At 36.6% G+C, this 12,517-nt stretch overlaps 1 protein-coding gene across 1 annotated transcript in view; it reads right to left on the reverse strand.

The window, feature by feature from the left end:
- LOC124370221 (U11/U12 small nuclear ribonucleoprotein 65 kDa protein-like) overlaps positions 1-12,517 on the reverse strand; it is a 47,433-nt gene that overhangs the window by 11,515 nt on the left and 23,401 nt on the right. The window contains exon 3 of the mRNA XM_046828510.1: positions 6,304-6,642. Within this exon, the coding sequence (XP_046684466.1) occupies positions 6,304-6,642 (339 nt within the window). The remainder of the gene's footprint in view (positions 1-6,303; positions 6,643-12,517) is intronic.

Genomic DNA, 12,517 nt, shown 5'->3' on the forward strand with positions numbered 1-12,517 from the left:
TATGTATGATCCATGGATCAAAGTCAGAGAATTTATGGACTCGATTAACCAGGCTTTTACCACTTATTTTGTGCCATCTCAGAACATCGCCATTGATGAAAGTTTGATTGGCATGAAAAACAGAGTAGTATTTATTCATTACATGCCAAATAAAAGGCATGCCAGATTTGGAATAAAAAAAATTTGAGGTTTGCGACAGCGAAAGTGGTTATGTCTTACATACAGCTCTATATAGTGGCAAGAACTTTCTTGAAGATGGTAATGACCCATTCACACAAAAAGTAGTACTTGAACTGATGACAAAAACCAGGCTCCTAAACCAATTCTACCACTTATTTATGGACAACTACTACACTAAATTACCACTGGCTGAGGCTTTGTTTGAGGACACATATCTCACAGGTACTGTTAACAAAAGGACGAAGGATCTGTCTAAAAGTATATTGGCAAGGGAATTGGGAGAGCAAGAGAGTGTATACTTTAGGAGGGGTTTCATTTTGGCTGTGGGATACAAACAACCAAAATCTCGGAAACCTATGTATTTATTATCAACCGCCTGCCACGCCCAAGACCAAGTGGTTCGTAGCAAGAAAAGTCAAAAGGAGGCTATCAAACCTTATATGATACAGCAGTACAACCAGTACATGGGTGGAGTAGACATGAAGGAAAAGTCACTCTACCACATTTCCTGCACTCGCACAACTACCCGTTACTGGAAAAAGATTTTTTATAATGTTCTCGACATGGCCATATTAGATGCATATATATTGTACTCCAAAAATACAGATAAACCCTTGCCCAGGCGAAAATTTGTCTTGCTATTAATTGAAGAATTGACAAAGCAACCAACTGAAGAAATTCTCCCACAGCAGCTCCCGCCTCCTGCTGAACCGCGTGCAGAACACAAACTCGAGCACTTACCAGGAAGACAGGTTAGGGTATGTCCTATTTGTACCAAACGAAGCTCTTGGTGGTGTGTTGGATGTAACTGTGGTGTGCATCCCAAGTGCTTCCATCAGCTGACGTACTTCAGGAGGTCTCTGAAAGGAGTCAAGAGGCAACACCCAGCTGGAGAATCCAACGACTCGGAATGAAAACTAAAAGTTGTCAATAGTATTTTTTTGTGTAAATAGTAAATGGTGTAAATAGCATTTGTGTGTGTGTGTGTGTTTTATTGTGACTTGTTTCTTGGATACACATATGATATTTCTACAATGCGTTTTCAATAGAAGGGTAAGAAACTCGTATTATTGGATGTAAATATTGTTTGTTTTTTGTAAAAGATATTCACTAATTTGCGCTTTCCTCTCTCACTCTCTCTCTCTCTCTCTATATATATATATATATATATATATTATTAATTACTAAATAATCTTACAGCAATGTATATTTGTGCTATATTTTAATATTTTTTGTAAAAATGTTCTGTTTACTTTCTTCAAAGTATACTTTTAGATATATAATATCAAATTAGATAGTAATGAATATGAATTCTCTGATTTGTATATGAAAAATATATAACATTTGATAGCAAAAGGCTAAGAACTTTGTTATATCAATGTGTTATATAACTACTGCAATTAGGAAAATAGTCAAATGTGCGCTTTTTCATAAAAATATGTATAAAAATAAAAACTATATATGTATAAAACGGTTTAACATTATACATTTCTGTCTTCAGGACAAAATTTCCCATAATTTGGCTATTAATTCTGAAATTTCAATATATTTGATATTTTAAATACATGTCCATACTTTTTGAAAAGTTTTTTTTTATTTTAATTTCTTTACTTCTAAGGTAAGAGAATTATCTTTCTAACTTTATAGTTACACAGTCTGAAAGCTCAGTTCTTTGCAGAAAAAATGGTATATAACACTTTATATTTAGATTTATTATAGATTTTACAAGGAGAGCCTGCAAAACCTCACAAAACAGGTGTGCATTTCATAAAATATGATGGACACTCGGAGGGTTAAGGGATGAAGGCCAATGTTATGCTCACTTACATCCTTCAATCACTCAATGATGTACTTCCCCTCCTCACTCACTGAACCATCTATCACTTATTTATATCATCCACTTCACTAGCGCAATCCCATTCTTACTTACCACCTTCATCCATTTACATCAGTTGAGATCATCACTAAGCTGTTGCATTCTAACTTGAATGCTATGAGCTGAGAGTTGTGTATTCACTTTACCAGTAATAGAGTGATCTATTGAAATTAAAATGTTATCCAGAGGGCAGTAGATATTAAAAACATTGAAAAGTGAGAACAACCAAATAAAATATAAGGAAGATACACAGCCAAGTGAAGAAATACATCAGAAAAAATTTTAACCCCAAAAATGTAATCGATGACGTTATGGAAATTTATGAAAATAAAGACTTTTTGAAGGTAAAAAACTTGAAAAAGTGTTACCCATTGATTGCCGATGGGACCCATGGGTCCCGCGCCGAACTTTCCCGAGTGGCCTTCGGGACCCTTCGGTCCCGCCTGGCCTATTTCGTTGCCAAGCCAGTATGAGATCGGCGGCCGGGCGGTGAGGTTATTTGCCGAGTCGTGGCGTGTAGCGAACGTCCTTGAGCAGTGCCTGTCAACTTGGATGAGATGTTCCGCCATTATTGTTTGACTTGTCAGTATACTCGTGTGTTTGACTAGTCGGTAGTGTACTTTTAGTGTATCTGAGTGGATTTGAGGTGTATTGTCAGTTGACTATGGCAGAATTGCCAGGAACTTCACGTGATGTCAGTATGGGTGATAGTGACCTTGACAGTGGCGCGTCGGACGAGTCAGGAGACAGTGACCTTGACGCTGCGCAGGCGCACCAGATCCCTTTACCGGACGACATAGAGGACCTCGATAGTGATGGTGAGGAGGTAGTTTATAACTATAACCTTGATTGGAGTCCTAATACAATAGGTATGAGAGATATACCTTTCACTAAAGAAAACAAAATCCTCATACCAGAGCCAGGGAACAATGAACCAATCGATTGGTTTTCTGTGTTATTTGATGAAGTTTTGTTGCAGAATATTTGCAGTTGTACCAATGCATACGCTTGGGAAGTTTTTTCACTTCCAAATTTGACTCCCAAGTCACGAATCAACCACTGGACTGAAGTAACAGTGCCTGAGTTGAAAGTATTCATTGGAATATTGCTACATATGGGTACTGTGCGAACTAATCGAATCACCGACTATTGGAACACAAATCCATTTTTCAATTTCCCGGTAGTCCGAGAACAAATGAGTCGCAACAGGTGGCAATTGATCATGCGATGCCTGCACTTTTCCAAAAACAAGCCACAAAATGTGAATCCACAGGATGAAAACAGGTTAGAAAAAGTTAACCTTTTGATTAGCAGCTTCAACAGCGTCATGAGTAATGTGTACCAGCCTGGAAAGGAACTCTCTATTGATGAGAGTATTATGTTGTGGCGGGGACGGTTGTATTTCCGTCAGTACATTAAAAATAAAAGGCACAAGTACGGTCTTAAGATTTACTCCTTATGTGAGCCAGATGGCCTATGTCTGAAATTTACAATCTACTCGGGGAAAGGAGGAGAACTGAGCGGTGTTGGCCATGGCAACAAAGTGGTGATGTACCTAATGAGGCATCGATTGGGTGTAGGGCACTCGCTTTATATGGATAATTACTACAATAGTGTTCCACTTGCGGCAGAGCTATTGAGGGAGTCAACATATTGCACAGGAACGCTCAGAGCTGACCGCAAGTACCTGCCTCGAGAAGTTACTACAGCTGTGCTCAGGACTGAAGAGACTGTAGAGAGATACGCAGAGGGCATAGCAGTCGGTAAGTGGAAAGACAAAAGGACTGTTATGTACATTTCCACCGAATTTCAAAACACCATGGCTGTCTCCAACAACAGAAGAGGAGTTCCGGGGCAGAAACCCTTGGCCATTGTTCACTACAACGCCGAAATGTCTGGGGTCGATCGCCATGACCAGATGATGGCGTACTACCCCTGTGAACACAAGTCGCTCAGGTGGTATAAGAAGGTGTTTGTGCACATCTTGCAGATGGGCATGATAAACGCGTTTCGGCTGTACAGGAAGGCCAACCCTACTTCAAAGAAATCTTTGTACGATTTCAGGCTGAATGTAATTCGGGCTCTGTTGCCTCCAAAGGAAAACTTGCAATTGCGTCCTGTTCAGCGGAATGCAAGCAGGCATGTACTGTCAAAAATCATGAAGCAGACCAACAAGACCCGAGTAACGAGGAAGCGTTGCAGACAATGCGCAAAAGAAGGGAACGAGACACGCACAATATACTTTTGTGCGCAGTGTGAAGGCGAACCAGGTCTGTGTGCGTTGGCCTGCTTTGATAAGTGGCACGCATAAAGCCACCATAGAAAACTTGTATATATTTGTAAATATCATGTATTTTATGTAGACACTTTTATTACTTGTAAAAACTGTATTTACATTACAAGTTTTGTTTCAAAGTGCGGTTTTGTGCGCCAAAAAATGACTTGAGGTGAGTGAACTTTTACGGGTGGCTGCCGGGACCTATAGGTCCCATAAACTTATTTATATTTTTTATAATTTTTATTACCATATATATTACTTGTATATGTGTTACAATCACATTTCATCAGTAAAACTTTTACCTAGTGTGGTTCTGTGCGCTAAACAAATGACTTGAAGTGAGTGAACGTTCGCGGGTGGCCGAGGGGACGGGACCCATCGGTCCCAGAAACTTGGACGCCATCTTGGGAGTGGCCAGATGACCCAGGACAACTTGCAATGTCATTTTCAGCACCCACACGCCATATGGTAAGTTTATCCACAACAAAAAACAATTTTCAGCCCCTAAGGTACGTTTAAAAATGTTTTTTCGGCAAGGAATGTGTTAAGTAAATTTTTTCTGAAAAAATCTAAAATTCTAATTTTTTGCACCAAATTCATTACAGTAGTGTTTTAACAGCTTTCTTTTAGCTTAGTAAGTATACCTAATAAGTCCAAACTGATTATACTGGGTGTTTATAAGAGACCACATGTCAAGGACCTCATAAGATTACACAGGAAGTTAGAAAATATGTCCACGATCATATCAAATCTAATCAAGCTGAATCTTCTCACTATTCTAGAAATAAAAACTCACACAAACACTATTTATCCCCCTTGTTAAATCTTGTAAACTGTATTGCTAATACGTTGATCTACGTGACATGGAAGACAAACTTAAATATTTCAAGTACACACACAGCAACATATTTAACGTTTTAAACTTGTCCTCGAAGTGATACATGTTCAACCTGCGATGATGGCGAAAATATGGAGAAGGCACGAACAAATGATAAAATCCATTATAAAACAGTAGATGTGAAACAAACTGCCTTGGCCAAGATTAACATCATGAGAATTTTATTTGAGGCAACTATGGTTCTACAACCTAGGTGAGCATATTGCTAAGGGTGAGACAGCAGATTTTTTGCTCATGGACAGAGGACATGGCCAATAGAGGAAGCAACAAAGTAGCGAATTCCTTGCTAATCAATTTTGTAATAGATGCTGCTTTCAATGATATTGATCACTAGAGTATTTGGTCAGATTCGTGTTCTGGCTAGAACCAAAATATTTCCTTTATTTTGCTGTATCAATATCTATTTGTAAAAAAAGTTTTTAAACAATCAATCACAAATATCCAGAAGTATCCCATACTTTTTTAGATCCCGATAGAGATTTAGGACAGATTGAAAAAAATCTTAGGGAACAAAAGCAGCAAACTGAAAATGTATCATTTAGGAACACACTGTATCCTTTTTGTCACCAAGAAAGTCATTACAGCAGGAAGCAAATGTCCAAAAATTACTTATCCTCTGATTTATAAATGTTTCTAACAAGAGGTTTATAACATCGGGTTTATGGATTAGTAATAGTTTTAGTATTTTACGCTTATCCTACATTTATATAATGTGCAGTGACAAATAAAGAAACATTTTAAATTTTGGGAAACATCAAAACTAACATTCCTCCATTTTAAAAAGTGTTTAAGGTACCTATGACTATTTTTTTTATATAATAGGCTCTCAAAGAAAAATTTTTAATATCTTCTTTTAAAACCATAAAAAATATAAGCCTATTAAAGAGGACTTGGTTAACGAAACCTGGTGAGATATGGCCAAAGCTCTAATCCGTTGTTTAAAAATCTTAACGAGGCACTTTTAATTTTTCTAATTTGATTTTTTCCTGAACTTTATCATTTTGGAAAACTTACGAAATTTGTTTGAATAATTCACTTTGGATTATTCGAGTAATATTACAACGGAATTACCTTAGAGACTTCCCCTTGTTTGTAGTTGTGAAATCTCGGCAGTTTACGTATTTCCTCTTCTGTAAGTCTATCACAGACTTGTGGCTTCTCTACTGAAGGCTGCAGTGCCACAAAAACTTGACCACTGAAGCTGTCCTCGGCTGCTGTGCTCACAGGCTTGTCAACACCACTCCCATGTTCCGCACTGAGCTGCACGATTTTACCATCTCTGACTGTATACATGGCTTGTTTCTTACAAGAGACAACCTTCTGTGGCAGGCGGGGTCTCTTCTCCACAACAACTGGGCTCTCCGTGGCATCCCACAGGGACTGTTGCCTGTCTGGAGCCTTATTGTGAACCTTTAAAAACATTTCAAAGTTAGACACGCCAAAATATATAGGGTTTAAAACAACCATTAAAATGGATGGGTGCTTTACTCATAGGCTCAACGTTACCATGTTACTATATATTGAGGGCTGACCAAACTTTTTATTACAGGAATTTTGAACGTGAAATTGACTGTTTTCAGAAATAAAAAATTATTGATGAAAGATTGAGTATCATCATCAATACTGTATTATGTGACTAAAAGAGAGCAGTTGTATAACAAAATACAGACACATGCAGTATGCACAGCTGCTGTATTGTCTGCCTATTCACTAGTAGTTTTGGTTGCATCTATTTTTAGACTCCCTCTTTGTTTTCCCCAAAAACAACCTTCACCCCACCTATTATTCAACTTACATGTGAAACTGATGCTGTTAGTCTTTCATGGGTGAATGAAACAAACCGGTGATCAATTGTTTCCATCAAGTGAATCGTTTCTATAAGAGTGTGTTAACAATAACTTTTCGATTTTTGTTTTTGGTTCACCATTTGATCTGGAACTGGTAAATATACTGATAGAGTCTAAAAAGAAAAAAGATGATCTTCTACAATTTGCATGTTTGTCTGATTCATCTCTGCCGTAATGATATTTTTTTTCAACCATAAAGAAATCAACAGATGATGATCTAGACAAAGCCATGATTGAATGCAACGTGCTCTCGGTCATCCGATTAATGGATCAATATGCACAGAAAAAGCAATATTATTTTTTAGTGCCCTAGACTTAGGTTTATGCATCATCTGGATGACTCACAAGTTTAAACAATGTCACGGCATACACAAGCTTGACATAGGGGGGGGGAACGGACTTAGTGGGGATTAGGCTGGAGCAAACACACGGTTAAACAAAGGGAGCCATTAACAATGTTAAACTAGTAATTAATTTCTAAAGAAATAGGTTTTGGTTGAACTTACATAATAACGTTTGTAATCCATTTAGATTGCTGTTAGTATCGTTGTCAGTGGAGTTAAATAAATTTGTTTTGGATGAGAATCTATCGCCAGTTAACCCTTATAAGGCCTGAGTTGCCGCGCTATTTTCAGTTCTGTCTGTTGACGTCTGCTGTAAGAACGGCAATCAAGTAATAGTTTTTCTGAGTTTGTTATTCTATATATGTATATGAATATATTGTGCCGATTATATTGTGATACGAGTTATCTAAAGTTACGTGAGTGAAGAAGACTGTTTACATAACGAAGACGAAATAGATGTTTAACCCTACTTCTGTAGTGAGTTGGCTTGTGTTAACCATTATTTCTGAGTGTCAGAAAGACGTAAGGTGTTGTTGGTAGTTTTGTTTGCTTTATTTGGATGTTTTGTTTACTTTATTTGCATGTTTTGTTTTGTAAAATGAGTAAAAAACAAAGATGTGTTCACCTGCCAGTGAAAATACTATACTAACCAGTCTAATCGTGGCAGGTAACAATGTTATTGACAATGAAATCTCAGATTCAAGTTCAGACGAGACTGATACAGATGATTTCATAGATGATACTGATGAGGACCCTACTTTTGATCCTGTTGAATATGGTCGCCCTGGACCTTCAGGGAATCAAAGACAGTTCTTTAGGCCAGGTAGACCTGATCCCCTTGATTTGTGTCCCACATACATGTCCGTAAAAGCTGACGAAATTGAGGGAAAAAATATTTCAAAAGATGACGAACTTGCTGGCTTTGATAACAATGAAATAACATCCTCAGCATCTTTGGCTCAGTTAGCTAATAGATTTCCAGGTAGAGAGAATGTTGACGAAGCAAATGTAAACGAATTGACACAAAACTTGCCGGCCTTTGCAAGTTTTGAAGATGATGAAATTGTAAGACCTGTACAGGGAATTGTTGATAATGAAAGTGATGGAGAAGGGCGTGAGGAGGGTTTGCTGGCTGAGCCCAAGGTCACCACGCATGAAGCAGTAATAAATCACGTTGTTTGCTAGAGTATTTGGAGGGGCACAAAGTCAGACTTTAATTTGTGACAAACCAGTTTTGCGGATGTTACGTTCGACAATAATAAGGAAATAAGCTTCTGCAAAAACACACTAAATCAATTACAAATATTGTACATGGTTATTTGATTTTTGTGAATATTAAATTGTCTAACTTGTTTTTTTCTGAACTAAACAGGCAATATAAATGGATTAAAAAATGTTATTATGTAAGTTCAACCGAAATCCATTTTATTTAGCAATTAATTACTAGTTTTAACATTGTTAATGGCTCCCTTTGTTTAAGCCTGTTTTTGGGGTTAACCGCGGGAAGCTTGTCGTTGATTACCACGGATAAGCAGAGTTAGTGCTGTATAAAGAATAGTACCAACAAACAAATACATCGCCAGTGAAATAAAGCTTTTATCGAAAACACCTCATTCAATTACAGTTTTAAGAAATCCAACACTGACACATGTACCACTTGAGACTTAAAAAAAATCAAATCGACCATGCACTAACTCCTGATTAGAAATCAGAGCTCCTTGCCTCTAGCAACCGGAAATGGTTACAATGGAACCAAGTACAGTAAGTTACCTGTGATAATTGGTTTACTAGCATACCAATATCTAATACACTTTTACAATCTCACGAGATTACATTAGTTGGAACAAAGAATAAAGAAAACCGAGACTGAAAATTAGAAAGTTTTTTATTACTAATAGTCGAGATGTTGATTCCTCACTTTTTGGTTTTATTAAAAAACCAAATAACTCTTGTTTCTTATGTTCTATATAAGAATAAGATTGTCCTTCTGGCGTATGAAATGGACAATGATGTAGTAGATGAAATCTGTTTCATAGAACTCCGTCTCAAGAAAAACTAATTCATGGTTTCTGACATCTTTTTACAATGTTCTCAACGTAGTTGGATTGAACTTGCTTGAAATGATAAAATGAATGCGAAGACAAACCTGTAAAAAACATATTGGATGAAGAGCTGTAGCCAAGGAAATGGTATCACCCTGCGTGAGGTCCACTGGGTATCACTGGGTCCACCGCCAAATCGTATCAAAATGAGTACATGAAATATTCTAAAAAAAAGGAAGATGTTTTGCAAAAATAAGATTTAGGCCAAACATAGAAGCTATCTAGATTGTGTAACCGCACTGGCAAAAACTTTCAATAAGAGTGCATTGTGCAGCATTCCTGTTTGCATAAAATACAACCAAGTGACTTGCTTTAGAGGATGATTAAAGTAAGTTAAACATTACATTGTTTACTCAACCAAATATACTATTATTATACAAAGTTAAAGGAATAACATAGTTATACTTACAAGAAATAGAACAATATATTTTTTTATTTTCAAATCTCAGTGGAGATTTAAAAATCCTTTACTTCCTTCACTTGCAAACTCTTTACGAAGATAATGTTTCTAAGAATACCTAGTGGTATTTTTTTATTGTTTTACATTGTAAATATTCTAAATTTATGAAATACTACATGTCTTAGGCTTTAGCAAATTTTTTTTCCAATTTATTTTAAAGTTTTTCGGTTATGATATTGACAGTAAAGTCTACCAAAAATATTTACTCATAATGCATGGTTTTTAGTTTAATTTAGCCCTTTTAACCCCGACGTCCATATTATATGGACGTTGTAAAAAATGGTGTGAACTCCTGATTATCATATTGTGAGGATATGCACTTTTTATTATTTTACTGTCCACCTATTTAACAAAACACTTTGAAATTCCACAGTTGTGTACAAAGATATATTGAAACATATTAGTTTGTAAAAGTTTGACTTCGTATTTTGGCAGTCTATGATTGAGAAATTGCCATTTGTCTCAGCTAACTGCTCACTGATTGTTGCAGACAGCTGTATTTCACCACTTTGTGAATATAGCACATCTTGCTTCATGTTTTTAATTTAAAAGAAATAGTTCAAAGTCTCCCGTAAGCGAAAATACTTAGTATGTCAGCTGTAAGTGATATGGATGTGGGCAGTGATTTGAATGATGGCTATCAGATGACAACATTTCTATGAATAAGATGGATAATTAGAGGAGGGAAGTTAAAGTTAATTAGATGAGACTTGGACGTGGATGAAGATCAAACTTATGAACCCTTTGTAAGTTCATCAACTCCCTTTGTCCTTACATTGCTCAACCAGGTGCTTTACTCATAGGCTCAACGTTACCATGTTACTATATATTGAGGGCTGACCAAACTTTTTATTACAGGAATTTTGAACGTGAAATTGACTGTTTTCAGAAATAAAAAATTATTGATGAAAGATTGAGTATCATCATCAATACTGTATTATGTGACTAAAAGAGAGCAGTTGTATAACAAAATACAGACACATGCAGTATGCACAGCTGCTGTATTGTCTGCCTATTCACTAGTAGTTTTGGTTGCATCTATTTTTAGACTCCCTCTTTGTTTTCCCAAAAACAACCTTCACCCCACCTATTATTCAACTTACATGTGAAACTGATGCTGTTAGTCTTTCATGGGTGAATGAAACAAACCGGTGATCAATTGTTTCCATCAAGTGAATCGTTTCTATAAGAGTGTGTTAACAATAACTTTTCGATTTTTGTTTTTGGTTCACCATTTGATCTGGAACTGGTAAATATACTGATAGAGTCTAAAAAGAAAAAAGATGATCTTCTACAATTTGCATGTTTGTCTGATTCATCTCTGCCGTAATGATATTTTTTTTCAACCATAAAGAAATCAACAGATGATGATCTAGACAAAGCCATGATTGAATGCAACGTGCTCTCGGTCATCCGATTAATGGATCAATATGCACAGAAAAAGCAATATTATTTTTTAGTGCCCTAGACTTAGGTTTATGCATCATCTGGATGACTCACAAGTTTAAACAATGTCACGGCATACACAAGCTTGACATAGGGGGGGGGAACGGACTTAGTGGGGATTAGGCTGGAGCAAACACACGGTTAAACAAAGGGAGCCATTAACAATGTTAAACTAGTAATTAATTTCTAAAGAAATAGGTTTTGGTTGAACTTACATAATAACGTTTGTAATCCATTTAGATTGCTGTTAGTATCGTTGTCAGTGGAGTTAAATAAATTTGTTTTGGATGAGAATCTATCGCCAGTTAACCCTTATAAGGCCTGAGTTGCCGCGCTATTTTCAGTTCTGTCTGTTGACGTCTGCTGTAAGAACGGCAATCAAGTAATAGTTTTCTGAGTTTGTTATTCTATATATGTATATGAATATATTGTGCCGATTATATTGTGATACGAGTTATCTAAAGTTACGTGAGTGAAGAAGACTGTTTACATAACGAAGACGAAATAGATGTTTAACCCTACTTCTGTAGTGAGTTGGCTTGTGTTAACCATTATTTCTGAGTGTCAGAAAGACGTAAGGTGTTGTTGGTAGTTTTGTTTGCTTTATTTGGATGTTTTGTTTACTTTATTTGCATGTTTTGTTTGTAAAATGAGTAAAAAACAAAGATGTGTTCACCTGCCAGTGAAAATACTATACTAACCAGTCTAATCGTGGCAGGTAACAATGTTATTGACAATGAAATCTCAGATTCAAGTTCAGACGAGACTGATACAGATGATTTCATAGATGATACTGATGAGGACCCTACTTTTGATCCTGTTGAATATGGTCGCCCTGGACCTTCAGGGAATCAAAGACAGTTCTTTAGGCCAGGTAGACCTGATCCCCTTGATTTGTGTCCCACATACATGTCCGTAAAAGCTGACGAAATTGAGGGAAAAAATATTTCAAAAGATGACGAACTTGCTGGCTTTGATAACAATGAAATAACATCCTCAGCATCTTTGGCTCAGTTAGCTAATAGATTTCCAGGTAGAGAGAATGTTGACAAAGCAAATGTAAACGAATTGACACAAAACTTGCCG

This window comes from Homalodisca vitripennis, unplaced genomic scaffold (assembly GCF_021130785.1).
Source record: "Homalodisca vitripennis isolate AUS2020 unplaced genomic scaffold, UT_GWSS_2.1 ScUCBcl_48;HRSCAF=789, whole genome shotgun sequence".
NCBI lineage: Eukaryota > Metazoa > Arthropoda > Insecta > Hemiptera > Cicadellidae > Homalodisca > Homalodisca vitripennis.